At 42.5% G+C, this 19,817-nt stretch overlaps 1 protein-coding gene across 1 annotated transcript; it reads right to left on the minus strand.

Annotated features, from left to right (window-relative positions):
• Window positions 1–11,680: 11,680 nt before the first annotated feature.
• LOC115407045 (uncharacterized) lies at window positions 11,681–16,123 on the minus strand. The gene is made up of 6 exons (XM_030117382.1): window positions 16,069–16,123; window positions 15,644–15,970; window positions 13,822–14,160; window positions 13,634–13,744; window positions 13,507–13,535; window positions 11,681–13,403 (listed from the first exon to the last, which is right to left on the minus strand). Exons 1-6 carry the CDS (start codon window positions 16,109–16,111, stop codon window positions 13,275–13,277), a joined length of 978 nt encoding a protein of 325 aa, XP_029973242.1. The 5' UTR covers window positions 16,112–16,123; the 3' UTR covers window positions 11,681–13,274.
• Window positions 16,124–19,817: the final 3,694 nt, after the last annotated feature.

Consider the following 19,817-nt stretch of genomic DNA (forward strand, 5'->3'; position numbering starts at 1 on the left):
GGGCCCACTGAATGCTCTCCAAAAACGAGTGCCACTGTGAAAGCTGGGGCCAGATGACTTGGGAAATAACCGTAGTCCTGAAAACTAGGGATGAGCGAGTACACTATTATCTGTATCTGTATCTGTATCTGTTTACCCATCCAAATTATCTGTATCCGTATCTGTACTCGGAGGGGGCGTGGTCTAAACCGGAAGTGGGCGTGGTTTAACTGGAAACGGGCTGGGGTAGAAATTGGTACACTATTTTAAGTCTGAAATTGATATTAATTGCTCAGAAGTTGCTATATTGATTCTTCATTTGAAAACTATTTACAGAACAGTCTCAATGATACAATGTACAGATTTGTTTTTTTTTATTTTAGTCAGAACATGAATATTTTTAAAGTTATATAAATTATTATTTATTCACACAAAAGCCTCAGAAATAAAATTTGAATATTTTTGGTCACAATGGTAAAGGAACTATTTACAGAACAAGTATTTTTTATTGAGTCAGAACATGAATATTTTAACTGTATGAATGCCTCCCCCCACGATCCCCACCGGAATCTCCCCGGCGTCCAGGGAAACCTCTCATCCCCCCTGCTGAGCTTCCTGGTCATGTCCGCGGCTGCAGCGCCAGGACATGACCGGGACGTGGACCTCGGTCCAGTTATCATCTCTCTCCCACAGATCGCAGCCTCCCAGTGGAGCACAAGCCCAAATTATTATAAAAAAGAAGAGAAATAAGGGGAAAAAAAACGCGAGGGAAAACGAAACTTAAACCCCCCCCCCCCCCCAAAAAAAAAAAACCCCGAGCGTGCACAATCACCCGACGTTTCAACCTTATAAGGTTTTCCTCAGGCACAATGCAGCTACAAAGAAATAAAATACCGCATTTTTAATTTATCAGCTCCGATTGGCTTCTCTCACCAGGATCCTGTCGTCTCGGTGGAGCACGGAGCAGAATGAAGGACCAATGAGGATCTCCCATCAGCACGAGGACGAATAATGACGGACAATGCTCGGGCTGAACTCGGATTCGGAAAAAATGCATTGTCCGTAACGACTACTCGTTTAAAACGAGTATTCGGCTCATCCCTACTGAAAACCTTTCACAAGTATACAGCCAATTGATTTACATTCTTCCTCTTTCCACTTTGGAGAAAGTAATGGAACTCTCATTTCTTGACCTTCAGCTGCATAATCCAGTAATTCAGTCCAAAATGCAGAATAGGCGTCTCGAGATACTCCATCTGCATCTGCTCCTATTTCATCAATGAATGAAAATTTCCACGGGCAGCTCAGCAAAACAGGATCTTTGAACTGTGCTATCATGTCATCCAAAAGAATTGTTCTGTGAAGTTTAATGCAGACATTAACAATGTCACTCTCTGTCAGGTCGGAGGCCATGTCTGTTGTACTGTCGAAAGCATTCACACTGGGTGTGGAGAGCACAGTGGCAGATGCAAGCAGCTCACTGGTGGTGGATGTTGATAGTGCAGATTCATTTGGTGGAGACTGACTGATGAGACTTTCCAGGTTCTGCATCGCTGAAGTCGAAGGAACATTAACAGACACAGTGTGTCCTTCGTCACTTGACAAAATTGATACACTGTCATCCAGTTGCCATGTCAATGGTTCACCAATATAAGGACTTGTCATAACCTCAGAGCAGTTTGGTGACAGTGACACATCATTTTCATCTTCCGGTTCATTGAGGTTGGTGTCTTTGTTTCCTGAACTGACACTTTCTGTGTTTGCACAATCTTTGAATTCCCTTGAACACAAGTAAAATCTGAGCACTCCTGTTTTGAGCAATGAGTAAAGTTCTCCCACGGTGACATCTTCATCTAAAACCACCACCTCCTGGACATCCAAAACATCAAAACTGAAGTCCTCCAGTTTTCCTTTTTTAGATATTCTGTTTGGAAAGAAGAGATCATTGGCATTACATAAAATTTCAGCTTTTTTTTATTCCTTTGGGAGATCAACTTTCCTTGTTCCACCTCCATGTTTCTTGCGTTGTTGCTTTCCCTCGTGTATCCATCCCATTTCAACTTGTCTTCCTCACAGCCATCTTGTTACTCCTCATGTATGACTTTGCATGTCTTACCGTCGCAACGTCTTCTTCTTGGTCAGCATCCTCTGGGACTTTATCAATGCCCATCTTTTGTCTGAGTTTCTGTAGCAATGACTGCCGCTGGGCAGCTCTCTCACCTTTGCATTGGTGTGCAGAACAAAATGTTCGAGTAGCAGTCCTGTTACCATAAATGGGAATGTAGGTAGCCAGCCTGTCATCATCCAAGCTTTCGATCACAGAAATGTCAATCTGCGAAAACAATAGAATCTTGAATATTTAATAACAGAACTGATAATCTAGAACAAAACTAAAATGAGATAGACAAATACATTGTTTGTGTGCAAACTATTTTCTCAAAACGAAAAAGGAAAGATTCACTCAAAAAAATGAAAGATGCCCATTTAACCAAGGAGTGAATGAGTCCTGAAATGTTGAACTGCCACAGTGAAGAAATGTATTTTTGAGCTGTTCCTTTTTATTTGTATATATAGTACCAGTGTTTGAAAAAAAATGTCACTATGTCTGCATCAGTTTATTATCTGTCTTGACTTAATTTACAGGGGAACCAATCTAGTGCAAAGATCCATAAAATAAATTCCTGAATCAGTGCAACACCCACCCATGACATAATGAATTAAATAGTGAAATGACTATTTATGTTTTTGATATGTATTTTATGAACTGATTTAAGTATTTGTCATGAACGAAGGACACATTTATTTACTTATTTATTTATGTAGCCCTCTTTAGAGAGTGTTGCAATATGCATTCCCTGCTGGCTGCAGACAGACACTTTCTGCTGCTTGAAAGAGACTTTTCATGAAAATGAGCTTGTGGCATATTACTTACATCACACTGATGATAAAGAGACGTAGTTTGTGTGTTGATTATAAGATTGATTGTTGCCGGAAGTTCAAATCTGTGAATTATAGCAGGGCAACGATCTCGTTGTCACTAATTAGACGGCTCTAGCACCCCGCAATAGAGAATGGATGAATGAATGAATGAATGAATGAATGAATGGGTTCCACGTTTTCACCTAATCAGAGTAGCGACATTCAGCCACTTTGCAGTGATCTACCGATGTTTAAGGTGTTAGTCAATGGCTAAATGTTCAAGACGTGACATAGCATCCATTCATGTTTAAACATTAGCTGTTAGCATCGCCCTGTACGCTTCAGCTGCGTCATATTAAAACACGGTTAAATGTAGGTCAATGTCTGGAGCTGAAGTTGGGATTTGATAAAGGAGCAAATTGCGTGATTAAATCCTATCTACCTCTTGAAGCTGAGGCTCTGCAGTTAGCTTCACACTAGCTTAAGTGCACAACAGCCTGCCTTTTCATTTCGTCAGCAACAAGTTACTGTGTTGACTTGACTGTATGAAGTATTACTTACCTTGTCATTTCTTGGCTTAGAAACACATTCCTCCGGAATCTTTCAGCTTCTTAAGAACGTATAAAGAGCGTCGGTGTGGCTCTCCATCCTCTCAAAGCAGCAGTGCGGTTCCTCTGCAGGCTGGAGAGCAGAAGTGACCAACTATGTCGTAATAACTTGAAAACTATCTCGTAATAACGAGAAAACTATCTCGTTATTACGAGAAAACTATCTCGTTATAAGGAGATACAGCTCGGAATTTTTTTTCTTCACTGTGGCAGCTCTGCATTTCCGTACAATCTGGTTTAATAAAGGTAAATATGAGGCACAATTCAGCGTGACTGAATTTAGGCTGTATTCGCTGTCTGAGTGGCTGAGATAGAAGTTTGAGGAAGTGTGCGCTCATAAGAAACTTACAGTTTTTCAACTGCTCTGCTCTTAGTGGTGTGTGTGTGTGTGTGTGTGTGTGTGTGTGTGTGTGTGTGTGTGTGTGTGTGTGTGTGTGTGTATAGGGCCGGCCCAAGCCTCCATGGAGCCCGAAGCAAAATTTGAATTTGGGGCCCTCTATTACTGCCAATATTGATCAATCACATACCTACTATAACTCATTTCATGTTCTACTCTGTCATTACGAATACACTGTAAAACTAGATGTCAGATCTTTTTGTTGTACTTAGACTGTAAACCACAGGCCATGGAAGCAGACAACAGATTTACAGATTTGCAAAATTGCAAAAAATTATTTCAATTAATATTTGGCAAAGTCAGCAACTTCCCCTACTGGCCACACAGGAATCAATGCATAAAACCTCAAAGAGCAGCCTGGCATGTTTTACCTATGGTTTATAATCTGAAATGATACGAAATTCAGCAACAAGAGCAGCCTGGGGTTGATTTGCACTTAATATTCAAAGTGATATAGTATTAAGTGGGGTACTGAAAGTCATCTGTGCCAGCTAAATGTCGCAAAATAAATCTATGGAGGTATTTCAGGTGCAAAATGTTTGAGCACCTGTAACAATGAATTTGTATGTGTATCAGCACATTTGGTGTCCCACACTCTGAGTTGTGTACTTGTAACATAATTTGTTGTATGTGCCGATTTTTTTTCTTCACACAAATACAACACAAAAATATATATTAACAAAATCGTAATTTCAGGTGCATTTACGGGTGCACAAATCCTTTTCACTCACAGATTTCAACACTGACTCGTTCACATTTTGCACCTGTTGTTGCAGTGCAATTGGTGTGTGTGTGTGTGTGTGTGTGTGTGTGTGTGTGTGTGTGTGTGTGTGTGTGTGTGTGTTGGGGGGGCAATCTTGGTAAAGACTTGGTATTTTAAGCTATTATAAATCATATTTGATGAATTGTAAAATTATTATCGAACACACATTTTGAATGGCCTCGGCAGACTTCGAATGAGCCATTTTAATCGTGATTAATTGCGATTAACTCCAGGATTGGGGTACGATTAATCGCGATTAAGAAATTTAATTGTTGCCCAGCTCTACTTAAAAACTATTTGTACACCCTGGCCTTTGGCTGAGTAGTCACCCCTGCATCTTGGATTTATTCTTTTTTACTATTTTATTTTATTTGTTTCTTATTGTTTTGCTTACTGTGAAAGACTTTTTAAAATATGCTATGCAAATAAACTTGACATTGACATAAAGGAATGAAGAACTTCTTTCTTCCTGTTTGTTACTCGAACCTACTGATGAGCTGGCTAAACACAGCATCAAATCTTTTGAATGCAAAACAACAAAGAACAAGTTTATGTGAGTATCTTGTGGCCTTTGGGCCTAAAGTGCAGCTATTTCAGTGGACATGAAAAGATCACATTAAGTGTATTTGCAACCAATTAACCAACAAGTGGACATGCTGGGCGAGCAGGCACTGTCAGAGTCTCCTGTGATCCTCCATTTCCTCCATGATCCTCATGTTTTTCCTCTCCCGCTGACCGTGCCTGTCTCATATGGCTTTTCTATTATTCTAATAACCTATCCCCTGTCAGCTCCTGACCCGTGTATGTTCATATGTCTGTCTCCGTTGTCCACCTGTGCCAGATGATCTGTTTTGTCTTCCCATGCAGTCACTCCCTCTGTCTTCTCCCCATGGTCTCTGACTCCCTGGTTTCTAACTCTCTGTCTGCTTTTTTGATTATTCTTAGCTTACTCCTTTTTGGAAACTGGTGCTGTTATCCTGAAATCTGTGAAGAAAAGGCATGAAAGGTCCATCTTGCCTACCCTTGCTTGTGAGTTCTCATCAGTCCAGACAGGCATAAGTGTCTTCTCTCACCATCACTCCAACCCAACACCAGGCCCAAAGCCTGAGAATGAAAGGAGGGCCTTCAGCCTACTCATTGGACACAGTCCAAATACATATGGTGTTAATTGGTGACCTGAAAAAACCCAAAGGTGTGAATGACAGTCTGTGGTCATTTGTTTGTCTTAGCAGGGTGATGGAGAGGTGACCTGACCAGTACCCTGTCCTTGACCACAGTCAGCTGAAAATATTAAATAAAATATTAAATAGCCAGTGTTCATTTACCGACATTTACCGTTTAATTTTCTTTTTTTGAAGCAGTGTGAGGAAGCTGGAAGCCTGTCCTCACTAATCAGGTGTATTCTGTCACCCACATTATATTTTGGACATCTTCATTTAGTTTGTCTTCACACATTTATTTAGGTGTTCATTTAGGTTCATACATTGCATTTCTTTTACAGATGGTTTGGTATTGACTTCAGGAAGGTCACAGTCAAAATTTGATGCCTTTCCTTTGCCCAGGCTTGATGACCTGATAGAGTGGGTGGGCCAGTCCAAGTTCATCAGTACCCTGGACTTATGCAAGGGGTACTGGCAAGTGCCTCTTACTGAAGCTGCCAAGCCTCTCACCGCCTTCCGGACACCTCATGGGCTGTGGCAGTTCACCAGGATGCCTTTTGGACTCCATGGTGCTCCAGCTACATTTCAGAGACTGATGGACAAGGTTCTGTCAGGTATGGAGTCTTTTTCTGCGGCATACCTTGATGATGTTATCATCTACAGTAACTCGTGGCAGGAACATCTGGGCCATCTGAAAACTGTTCTTGACCGGATCAAACAAGCGGGCCTGACGGTGAACCCAAGAAAGTGTTCCCTGGCCAGGATGGAACTAAAGTACTTGGGCCACATCCTGGGCAATGGAGTGATCCAGCCTGTGAAGGACAAGGTGGAGGCTGTGAGAGCGGCTGGGAGGCCAACCACAAGGAAGCAGGTCCGTTCCTTTCTGGGCCTGGTGGGTTGGTACAGACAGTTCATCAAGGACTTCTTAGCCCGTGCTGCACCTCTTTCTGATCTCACCAGTACCAGCAAGGGGAAGTGGATCTGGGGGGAGGACCAGGAGAGGGCATTCCAGGATCTCAAGGAAGCCCTGTGTCATGAGCCGGTTCTTCAGAGTCCAGACTTCCGTCTGCCATTCACTGTTCAGACCAACGCCTCTCACAGGGGAATCGGTGGTGTCCTCCTGCAAGGTGAAGGGGAGAACAGGAAGCAAGTTGCCTTTGTGAGTATGAAGCTGTTCCCACGAGAGACTCGGTACTCTACGGTGGAGTTTGAGTGCTTAGCCATCAAGCGGGTGATCGACTCCTTGAAGTGTTATCTTCTGGGGAGGGAGTTCATCCATGAAACTGACCATCGGACGTTGCAGTGGCTGGAATCCATGAAAGACACCAACAGTCGCATAACAAGGTGGTTTCTGTCACTTCAACCTTACAAGTTCAGCATCTGCTATGTGCCTGGGAAGCAGAACACCGTCGTGGACTTCCTGTCCCGCAACCAGGAGCTCACGCCTTCCAAAGGGGGAGGAAATGTGAGGAAGCTGGAAGCCTGTCCTCACTAATTAGGTGTATTCTACCACCCACATTATATTTTGTACGTCTTCATTTAGTTTGTCTTCACACATTTATTTAGTTGTTCATTTAGGTTCATACATTGCATTTCTTTTACAGATGGTTTTGTGTTAACTGAAGATTGGATCCTTATTTACTTTTCACATCCATTTGTTTGTTTTGACTTCTCATCAGTTCTTTCTTTGAGGTGATTGGCTGGGGCACAGGCATGGAGACGCACCCATGTGAGTGCAGGCCAGCTGCATATCATCAGCCTTGTTGGACTGAACCAAGTGGAGCCCTATTCATTTCTTGTTCTCAGACGTGCTGGCCATCCTGGGCCCATAAGAGCCATCACAACAGCTGAAAATCTTACAAGCAGAGAAACAGTTTTTATTTAACAGCAGTTTATATATATATATATATATATATATATATATATATATATATATATATATATATATATATATATTATAGACCCACGCAGGGCTGAGACTGAGCAATACTGGAAGAGTATCTGGGAGAAAGCGGTGTCACACAACACCAATGCCCAATGGCTGGCATTCTTGCAGGCAGAGCACAGCAACCTCCCAGAACAAGACCCGGTAGTAATTACAACAGCAGATGTACAGGCAAGAGTGGCCAAAATGAAGAGCTGGACAGCTCCAGGGCCCGACAAGATTCACACCAACTGGCTAAAGAAGCTAACTGCACTCCATGAACGCCTTGCAGCACAAATGAACCAGCTGCTAATATCAGGGACCCACCCAGAGTGGCTAACCCAAGGTCGGACAGTCCTCATCATGAAGGACACCCAGAAGGGAACAATACCGTCAAACTACCGGCCTATAACCTGCCTCAGCACCACATGGAAACTCCTGTCAGGCATCATAGCGGCCAAGATAAGTAGGCACATGGATCAGTACATGAGTAAAGCACAAAAAGGGATTGGCAATAACACCAGGGGGGCCAAACACCAGCTACTGGTTGACAGGGCAATCGTCCAAGACTGCAAGGCCCGCAGCACCAACCTGTGCACTGCCTGGATCGATTACAAGAAAGCTTATGACTCAATGCTACACACGTGGATACTGGAGTGCTTGAAACTGTACAACATCAACAGGACTCTAAGGAGCTTCATTCAGAACTCAATGGGGCTGTGGAAGACAAGTCTAGAGGCCAACTCAAAGCCAGTGGAACAGGTGAGCATCAAATGCGGCATATACGAAGGTGATGCCCTGTCCCCCCTGCTGTTCTGCATAGGCCTAAACCCCCTCAGCCAGATCATTACCAAGAGCGGCTTTGGATACTCCCAGTCCCCAAAAAGTCACCCACAACCACCCTCAATGACCTTGTCCCTGTTGCACTTACCCCAGATATCACAAAGTGTTTTGAAAAACTGGTGCTGAGAAACATTAAAGCCTGTCTCCCCCCCACCCTTGACTCATATCAGTTTGCATATCAGCCAAACAGATCCACTGAAGATGCAATAACCATCCCACTCCACGCAACACTGAGCCACCTTGAGAAAAAGGGGAGCTATGTCAGGATGCTTTTCATTGACTACAGCTCAGCCTTTAACACAATAATACCAGGCAGCCTAATCCAAAAGTTGGCCAACCTGGGGCTCCCACCCCTGACTTGCTCCTGGATTAAAGACTTTCTGGTCAACCGACCCCAGCATGTGAAGCTGGGTCCCCACCTCTCATCCACCCGCATGCTAGGCACCGGCTCGCCCCTATGAGGCAGCCTACAGAGATGAGGTCCTTAGACTCAGTGAGTGGTGCGTCTTCAACAATTTGATGCTGAATATCTCCAAAACTAAGGAACTCATCCTGGATTTCCGACGGAACAAAGCTACCCCTGCCCCCCAGTACATCAACGGTAAAAGGGTGGAGTGTGTGGAGTCCTTCAAATTTCTTGGGGTCCACATTTTTGCTGACCTCTTCTGGACAGCCAACACCACCACACTAGTTAAAAAGGCACAGCAGAGACTACACTTTCTGAGAGTACTCAGGAAGGAGCGACTAGACACGAACCTCCTGGTGACCTTTTACCGGTCAGCCATTGAGACCCTGCTGACCTATGCTGTGTCAGTGTGGCAATCAAGTTGTACAGAAGTGGACAGAAAGAGACTGCAGAGGGTGACCAACACAGCACAAAAAAATCATTGGCTGCCCTCTACCTTTCTTGTCCACCATCTACAACTCCCGATGCCTAGGCAGAGCAAAAAGCATCATTAAGGACTATACACACCCTGGCTTCCACCTCTTTGACCTGTTGGCCTCTGGCAGACACTACAGGACCATATCAGCTAAAACAAACATATTCAGAGACAGCTTCTTTCCAAGAGCTGTCACAATACTCAACTCGAGTTTACATTTGTAGTGGTAACTAAGTAGTAGCTTTTTATTTACATTTTTTGATGCTTACTATTTATTATTTATGCGTGTGCACTTTACGGTGAAGCTTTAAATTTCATTGTACGTGTATAACGACAATAAAGGCTTTCTATTCTATTCTATTCTATTTTCTATTCAGTTGCCTTTTCCAGTGACAAATTCCTCAACATCTTGCTGTTGGAAATATTATGTTTGATTATCATTGCTAAATGTTTTCGTTGTTAAAGGGTGTAGTGAACCTGCACAGGAAACTGAAATTTCACTCAGCAGGATGAGCGACCTGCTTGCATTCTCCAAAATGCTGACTGGGAGCATCTTATCTATGCTGACTGAGTGTGTGTTACCCTTTTCCTGTTGCAACTGATGCATCTGTTGCATAGTTTCTATTCAAGCAGGATGTTGAAATCAATGTTATCCCATCAAACACTTTTAAGTCCCACCCTGAGTTTGTGAATAAAAGCTGAGAGAAAACTTTGCTCAGACGGAGTGAAATGAAGTGAGCTCTTGGGCGAACGGATTTTCCTCTCCTTGCAAGTACTTTTGACTCTGCTTGATTCATTCTGAGTTCGTGTCCTAATTTTCTTTAAGGGAAAGAAACTGATCGATCTTTATTGTCATTAAGCTTAAAGGACAATGAAGCTACGTGCTGTCCCATTCAGTGCAAATAAAAGAGCAAGAAGACGTGCTGAAAGGGAGAGCTGTGATCCGCTATGTCTGAGCACACTGCCATCTTGTCTGCCAATGTGCATGTGTTTGAATCAAGCGCCAACCTCTGCTCGTAAACATGAAGATAATGCAGAATTTCAAAAAAGCTGTAATTCCAGGGAAATTCCAGAAGGGGGCGATGATGTTGGTTCCAAATAGGGCCCCGGTCTCATTGGAACCCATTCAAAAATGTCGATTTTCAGAGTGCAAATAAACATATAAAGCGCCTGGTTTCAGACCATTGTCTGGTCTCTATCATTTCTACAACCGTGCTGGCTTCACCAGACTCTGATTTTTGCATAAATCATCTGCTGATTTTATTTTACGAGTTAAAGTTTTGCATCAATCGCCTTATCACAGCACCTCCTCTGTCCACAACCTGAAACATATTAGGTTGATAACGAGGCTGGTGACCAGGCGGAAGAACATGAGGAGCAGACAGAAACAGGTGAGACAGGACATGCACAAAAACAAACGGATCCCAAGCGCCCCCATATGGCCACAGGGGTACAGAGTACAGGTAACATGTTCAATATGGAGATGTCCTGCTGAACTTGCTGAAATCTTCAGAATGGGATTTCGAAACGCTATGGGTGACATCACAAAAGCTCCAATCATTGTATTTACTATCTTTAGTTTGAATGCAGAAGGACTAAACCTACAATCCAGGGATATCAATGCTCTGTCCTGAACCTGGAAGTACTCTTGTCAGTGCAGTTCTTCTGGTGTCTGAAGGCTGTGTGGAGGAATATCTGTGTCTTTCAATCGACAGGGATTGAATGAGTCTCTGGCTGTTCCAGTGGTGTTTTCCCAAAATTAGGTGAATCTGTCCTGAAGAACCTTCATGTCATCTTTGACTGTGTCAGTCCCTCGCTCTCTCTATGTGCAGCTGACACTTTGGAGAGCAACACTGACTGCATCCATGTGAGAGAAAAAGTTAAGCGAAGAAAAAAAGCCCTGAATTTCTACAAGTGCTCAAGTTTACATATTGAGTCCGGATATAGTGTCAAATGAAAAAAAGGTTATTTCAAAGTAGAAAGCATCAAAAACAAATTGAACATTAAAAAACATCAGTAAAAAAAAGAGGTGCATGTGAATTTCCAAAAAAAAGCCGTTTTAATTGATTACATTTGATTGGTGGACAAAAGAGAAGTATCTATCATAAAAAAAAAAAAAAAAAAAAATTGAGCACCCTGCCACAAACACTAAAGAATATATTCAATTTCAATTTAGATTAAAATGAAAAAATACCAAAGGCTCGATGATAACACACTGAATTGTATTTGCTATTCAATTTAAAGTGAAATTCTTCTTACTTTATTTCAGACATGACATACGATGTGGTTAAATATAGAAACAAACGGACGAAAAATAATAGAGATCTTGCTAAAAGGGGCTCAGTCACTAATTACTGGTGGTGGTGCAAAGACTACTGTAGACAAGCATTTAAACACATTTTTAATGAAGTACTCTTAAAATTTGTTTTCAAAAGAATAAAGTCGACGTACTCGTCAGTCCTCAGGACACTCGTGATGTTTTTAATTGCATTGGAAGCCTCATTTCAATTTTTCTGATTGAAATACAGTCAAAGTACAGTTCTCATTTAAAAAAGAAAAAAAATGAAATGGAAAAATGGTGAAGAAATTAAAATGGAAAGTTAGAAATATTTCTCTTGAAAGATGACATTCTTGAGCCTGGATTCAGATGGTTGCAGTGAACAGGATGAACAGAATTCAGCAGGTGAAATTCAGTTGCTTTACTTTAGGATCACAGGTAAAATTCAAACAGCAGCCATGGAATCAAGCAGAAAGAGATCCGATTAAGTGTCAAGTTATGAATTTGTTTAAAATATATCACTTCCCTCAGGCCCTGACTGCTTCCAAGTAGCTTGTCTTCATTAGGATGTGTGTTTCTGTGCTTCACTGTCATTAGCTAGACAGTGTGGTCATCAGGAAGAGGCTGATTTCTGGGCATGTGTGTTTGTGTATAATGATCACAAGATCAGGACATAGGGTGAGCTTCTGCTGTTCCTCACCAGCAGCTTTATGTGGTCTGAGAGAAAGTGATTCTTACTGTGGTGAGGGTTCCTGCATGACCTTCTTAACCCAGCAAACTGAACTGGAACTGGTGTTTGAGACCATCCAGGATGATGTTTTATCTCAGAACTTCACATATGCAGGAACAGAGACTGAACAAATATGAATGTAAATGTAGCATAGCAGTGGCATTAATGTAAATGTGTGCATTATTAATGAAAGTACAGCATTTAGCAATGGTTCCACAATTCTCCCATTCAGACCATTTGAACTCTTGGTTAAAAAAAATAAAAAATAAAAGCATTTGAAACAAAATGTCAATTTACATTTCAGCTGTACTCCATCAAGACTGAATGAAGTAGATTACATGGTGTAACCACGATGCAAAGGCGAAGACGAGAAAATAAAAATCCTTGAAGCGCAAGTATAAAGAAGTACTTTTCAGTTCCCACTTTAAACTAAATTTGTAATCAAGTGTCCAGGAAAAGCAGTTCAGCAAATTTAGAGAACAAATTTCTATTCTGTGGTAAAAACAAACGTCAGTGTTTCCGTCTGAGACAAGTGTGCCTCCTTCTTCAGCTTTGCTTATTTTGGCAACAGTAAAAGTAATGACATGATAAATAATGTATTTAGGTATAAGCCCTTAAAAAAGTAGCTCAAGAAAGTCAAAATACTACTTGAGTGCAGAAATGTGAGTGGAGGTAATTAGTTACTTGCACCCCCAGAAAGTAGACATTTCTAATCAGATGTCATCAGCAAAAAAATGAAAGAAATAAAAAGGGATCATTCTGAATTAACAGATTGCATCAGTGAATTTAGAATCAGTTGTGAACTCGCACATCAGTGTAGATCATCTCTTTCTGATCTGAGGGTGTGTTTCCTGTTCCTGCTTTGGTGACTGTTCTCCTGCTGAAGGTTGGTGCAGAATAGATCAATGAAGCTTCATCTCTCTGAAGAAACATAAGAAAATGTCGGTAAAGAAAAACTGTGGATTTAAGTACAGAGGAAACTGAGATGCATGTTTACAACTTTTATCTCATTTTTAGATTTTACCTGCTGATCACTGCTGTGTGGTTCACCATCTGATTTCAACAGAAGAAAAAAAAATCACAATTTTTTTTTAAATAATTTGCAATGGCACATGGTGTTAAGATGTACATAATCCTGATTCATGAGGCACCTGCATTACCACTGTTGAATTTCTTCTTCTTAATGATCCAAATGAGACAGACTGAAACAGTCACACTTGCAGCCAAAGCAACACTGAGCGCTATTTCTGCGTGATTCCAATCTGAGAAAATAAAACATTCAGTGATCATGATTATTTTCAGTTTAAATTTATTTTACCATAAAATATTCTGATCTTACCTTTAATTTCCAGTTTTGTTCCATTTCCAATCATGACCTCTCCACATGCAGCCACAGCACAGTAATAAGTACCAGCATCAGAGACACTGACCTTCTTGGAGAAGCTATAGAAACATTTCTGTGAAGAGTTTCCACACTCTGCATTGTCTCCATGAGTATAAATGAAACTGGGGTGAGATTGATGTGATCCTGCTCTGAACCAGTGAACTCTGTAATCTTCTGAACATGTTTTCTTCTCAGAGTCAGAGAGGACCGAACACTGCAGAGACACCGACTCTCCTGGATGGACCGCAGCAGACGGAGGAGGTTGAATGACGTCAGAGATGGAAGATTGGGGTCCTGGAGGACACAAAGTAAGGCTGTTTTCAGATATATTTGGGTCGAGCCAAAAGCAGCAGCGCCAGTAAAAAAGATACAATGTTTCAATTTTCAACTAATACGGTTCCTTTTCACAAATAAGCGTTTCATGAACGCAGAGCAGCCACTCTAAACAAAGGAAGTGTGGTGTATCCATGACAACCAGGCAGAAGTTGGTGTACCTTTCTAATGGTAAACACCACAGTGACAGTCACGCATTTTGGTCTTTTGCCACGCACTCATGCCACACATTATTTTTCATGCTGAAAAAAAATACCGGTAAAGTTGTCTTGTGCGTCGTTGCTATGGAACCACAAAGAATCAAACACGTGTGCAAGCCTGTTACTTACCTGTCAATCAAAAAAGGAAAGGGGCGGGCTACAGCTACAATCGCGCAACAACCAGTGGAAAAAAAGCGTTGTTATCACGCGAGTCTGCCAGGGAGTGAGCGGCAGACAATTTCTTCTTTCTGACATTTTGACGTGTGAGCATTTTTCCTGGGATTGAGCTGATTACGGATGTCTGTGTAGGTCATAAAGGCGAAATATCTAGACTTTGGGTCAAGCTAAAGTCGGTGCGTTTTCACACATCTGCCACGCCACGCCGCATCCCAGGTCGACCCAAGCCGCTTCGAGACCACCCCTTTCAGCCACTCTCGGAGCGGGTGAGTTTATCGCGCCATGCTCAGTCCAAAAACTCTGTTTGGTCGAGCTAAAGTGGGTAGGTGTGAAAACACCCTAAATCTACAAGACCATTTACATTTTAAACAACATCACGACAAAACACAGAGTGAAAAATAGGTGAGTGAAAAAGGAAACAAGGACATTGCACAAAGGCTGTTCGTGTCACTTCCTCCTACAAATTGTCGGTTGTCAATAAACCCTCTCTTTTGAGCCAACTTCTGACACATTTTAAAGGTGTTAATAGCCTTCAGTTTTAATGTTTGAGTTCCTAATCATGCATTTCAAATTAGATAAAGGTAGGCATTAACAACCATTCCTTTTTTTCATATTGATAAACAATCTCAGTAAATCAGTGTGATGAAGACAACATAAAGCTGTTTGAGATGTTGACTGATAAATAAGATCTGCTTAAAGGGAAGTGAATAGAACCTCTGCAGTCAGTTCTGCTCTTTTATATCACAAAATATTTACTCGATTTGGTAATCTCTTCATTCAGTGTAACTCCGAAACATCAATTCTATATCTGACATAACAAGGTGAACATGAAGAGAGGGAGTTTTGGAAAATACAGAGGGAAGCAATTATGCACATAAGTTAGAAAGCAAGCAAGAAAATATCTCAAAGGCAACTAAATAAGAACACTGTAAATAAGTAAATTAATAATTCAATAACTGAAAAGTAAGTCAAAGACAAAGTGAGTTGATAGGCAAAAAAGGACATTCTAAATACAAATACATTGCGTACAATTTTTCAAAAGACAAAGAAGCAGAGATTCACTTTACCTTGAACTTTGAGAAAAAAACCTCTCAAGAATGTCATGTTACCCCAGTTGGTATGGATGCAGTAGTAAAGTCCAGTGTCAGTCATCTCAGTGTGATTAATGTTCAGAATGAAAGTTCCAGGTTCATGTTTGGTTGTAAAACGAGGAACCTGAATAACTCCATCTGATTCAAAGCCAGTTGTTCCTCCCAAGAATTCAGGCTGGTGACCAGAAATGATTCTGATCCAATACGCATTCTTTCTGTACCCAAACTCAAAAGGACACGTAAAAGTCACATTTTGTTCCACATCAACAGACTTGATCTCAAAGTTCTGATCATTTATGACGCCTGAAAGAAACAAGCAAATTCATTCAGTAGAAAAACAGAAATGTTCCTTCATCATTAATTGCTTCTACGATGAATCAGAATTTTATAGAAATACTTACAGCCCACTGCGATCATCGAGAGAAAACCAAATATGAAAAACATTTTCTGAGAAATCCTCCAGTGACTGTGTTTCAATGAGAGTCTCCTCTTCTTTAGTAATCTCATGAAGGGGGAGGGTCAGACTTCACAACAACCTGATTGGTTTGTCGTCACACAGAAGCGAGTGATCATAAGCACACAATGGAAAAATTTTCTAGGACAAACCATATTACCACATGAAACAACATCGACAGCAGGCTGTAAAGTTTTATGGTTGCAAAATTCTCGAACTTTGAACAAAGACATGGAACGGAGTCAGAAAAGAACAGAAAAAGTATTTGGTATTGTTTGAAAGAGATGCTGTTTCATTGATCCCTGGTGGCAGTGAACAAACAGAATCAAATTTTTGCATCTCAATCTTGTGGAGGAGGCAGATAAGTTTGAAAATGCTCACAACTTTCTGACCTTGTCGAGGTGCATCACCCACCAGAGCCCTGAGGTCAGCTGACCAGTTGATCCTGAACATTCCTCAGTCCGTCATGACAACCAGAGGAAATGAATCCTTTGTAGTCGTGGCTCCCAGACAGTGGAACGTTTTTCCGCTCTCTGTGCAGTCTGCAAATAGCCTCTCATTTTTAAATTATGTTTGAAAACCCATCTGTCCACCCTGGCCTTTGACTGAGCAGTCACCCCTGCATCTTGCATTTCATCTTTTTCACTGTTTTATTATACCAGCCTTCTCCTCGTGATTTTTCTGAAAATTCTAGTTCAATGTGACAAATAATGACGACTGGACCACGTTTCACCGCAAAAAGCGCATGTGTTTTTTTGAGGCTCAGCAGGAGCGCGGTGTGACTCTCGGGGCGCAGGACAGGTTCGGCTTGTTCACGCCCCCCACAGCGTTATTCAGCCAGGCTGGGCCAGGCAGACATCCACACTAAAATATATCAAAGTGAATTTCATAGCTTGCTCGTGTAGACCCAGCTCCCAGACCCAACTTTGCAAAGCATAGATTACAGTAAAAAGCAGGACTTTACAGTGACGTTGAAATTCAAACATTGATTAGTTTGACAAAAACTATAAAAAAGTGAAATGATTATCTAAAAAAGTGAAATGATTATCTAACACTGACGGCTGACGTTGATTCAACAGTGAATCCATGTTAAAATACCAGCTGGGTATGTTGTCAAACTCTGCAACTCCACAAACAAGTATAGGTAGAGTTTATGTTCACGTACTTCTGACATACAGCAGTGGCAATATGTGTGTTTCAGAAATAGAATTACCAACACCGCATTTACCAGAGATTCCACAATTCCCGTTTTCACACCATTTGATCACTTGTTTCCAAAAAAATACATTTGAAACTGAAAATCAATCAAATTTTCAGGTGGGCTCCACTTCGACTTGTGACAAAATTATTTGTTCTTCAATATGAGAACGAGGAAAAAGAAAAAAAAAAACTCTTAAAAGCACAAGTAGCACAAACTACTACTTACACCTTTGAAACTATATTTGCAGCTTAATAACAATAATAACAAAAAAAAAGGTTTGGCACCATCCAGTATATTGTGGTTGTAAACTGTGAACCAGAAATAAAAACACACATCAGAACGCTTCTTTATGAGTCAAGAGTGTGTTTCCTTTTTTATTTTGGTAACTTTTTTAAAAGAGCAAAAGTTCATTACATGCGGGATAATACCGTATTGGCCCGAATATAAGATGACTCCGATTATAACACGACCCTTATTTTTCAAAGATCATTTTGTGAAAAAAAAAAATGCTGAAGACAGTAAGGTCACTCCTAAAACAACTTTTTATTATACAATTATTATAAACTCAAAAACTCACAACAGAGATAACATTTCACGAGATATAAAATGAAAAAATGCATTCTCTTTCTCAAAATAAGAAACAATAAGCAACAAACAAGAAGCCTTAAGGGGTAAAAACTGCATAAATGATGTAAATAACTTTCCAGTGACTTCAGCTGAATCATGGCTCTGGTGGTCGGCATTCCATCTTCCCGTTTTTCAGTAACGTATTCACTCACATCCCCGGATAAGCGGTAGAAAATGGATGGATGGATGGATGGTATTCACTCACCCTTCTATCAGTCTCTCTGAAGCGTCGCTCTTGGGATCACGGAAAGCTTTTCTCATAGCGTTAGCATCTGTAGGCGTTTTTTCGAACAAAGCACTCTGCTACACCAGATCTCCTGGCGGCTTGGCAGTTGTTTGATGACTCTGCTGCGTTGATCACCATCAGTTTAAAGTTGGTATCATAACTTCTCCTCTGTTGTTTGCTCAGTTGTCCAGCGTTCGAGCCCCTTTGTTCCAGATGATCCGCCATTTTTCATCAGATCATTTGTTCTCTTTCAACATTCGTTTCGGTATCTCACTATGGGACACGCCCCCAGTGCTGTTCCCCAGAAGCAATATTACACTACGCCAGTCCTGACTGGCAGACTGACGTGACGTCGGCTCCGCAGGGAGGGGCCTCCCCCTGCTATAAGTGCCCCACGTCGACGTCATCTCCTCAGTCTTTCACCTCTTCTCGCTCCCAGAAGCACCTCTCAGATGCTTTTTGTGGCTAAACAGGCTAGCTTTACTGTTCGCAGAGCGAGCTCACACCTCGGTCGCCGAACGCTACCTGCTCTCCACATTAGCAATCTGGGATTAGCAGACGATCTGTCCCCAAACAGCGGCTGCTATAGCTTGTTGCAAAACTCGCTAGCTACGGAGCTAACTTGTCGGAGTTTTTTACCGCTTCCTCACCATGGACGGGACAAAACCTCCGACCAAGACCTGCACATGCGGAAAGAAGATTTCGGGCGCAGATACCCACGCTGCTTGCAGCGCTTGCCTCGGGCTGCAGCATGCCCAGGAAGCGCTCGCACTCCCGGCTTCTTGTGAGCATTGTGCACGTCTTTCGCTGAAGACTCGCCGACGCAGGCTAGCTCGCCAGGCTAGCCTGTCGGAGGTGGACCCTATGTTAGGGGTAACCATCCCCCCGACACAGGTGTCGCTGAGTTCCCGCGAGGACACCATTCCCGCGGGAACGAGCTGGGGCGAACAGCTCGATGCTGTGGCCCCGCTCACCGACCCCGATGACGACGCTATCAGCCTAATGGCCGAGCAGTGCGACTTCGGGGCGGCGGACTACGAGTTTGGGGACGAGCCCGTCAGCCTCGGCTCCGACGGAGATGAGGAGGACGACGGGCCGTTTAACCCCTCTCCGGCTGCAAAGCCGATGGTGGAAGACAGCACGCGCAGCGGGTCCCCAAACCCGGCCGCCTGCATGGATCTGCACGCTGTCTGCCGCAGAGCAGCTGCAAAGCTTGGCATCGCATGGCCTGAAACCCCCGCCGAGACCACCACGTCTCGTTATGAGGGAAAAAGGCTCCTGAAAGCCAAAGCCGCGGCCAGACAACTGCTGCCAGTCTTCCCTGAGTGCCTGGAGGAGGCGACCCGGTTGTGGAGCAATCCACTTACCGCCAAAAACCCCGTCCAGGGAGGGTCGGCGTTAGACTGGGACAACATGGAGGAGAAAGGTTTTTCCCACCTTCCCCCTGTTGAACCTCTCGTGGCATCTCACCTCCACCCCAGCCTGAAGTCCACCATAACGGCAGCAGGACCCTCCCTGCCTTCCAAGGCCGAATCTTTTCAGTCTTCCCTGACTGAAAAGGGCTACAAAATGGTGGCGACAACGGTGAGAGCACTGAATGCTTCTTCCCTGCTTCTAGCCTACCAGGCTGAATTGCAGGATG

The sequence above is a fragment of the Salarias fasciatus genome, chromosome 2, assembly GCF_902148845.1.
Source record: "Salarias fasciatus chromosome 2, fSalaFa1.1, whole genome shotgun sequence".
Classification (NCBI taxonomy): domain Eukaryota; kingdom Metazoa; phylum Chordata; class Actinopteri; order Blenniiformes; family Blenniidae; genus Salarias; species Salarias fasciatus.

Bases quoted from the DNA above. Each gene is read 5' to 3' on its own strand.
- LOC115407045 (XM_030117382.1), bottom strand. From the start codon at position 16,111: ATGTTTTTCATATTTGGTTTTCTCTCGATGATCGCAGTGGGCT. The intron at 14,161-15,643 runs GTAAAGTGAATC...TGTGTCCTCCAG, and splicing joins TTTTTTTCTCAAAGTTCAAG to GACCCCAATCTTCCATCTCT. The intron at 13,745-13,821 runs GTAAGATCAGAA...TTATTTTCTCAG, and splicing joins AACAAAACTGGAAATTAAAG to ATTGGAATCACGCAGAAATA.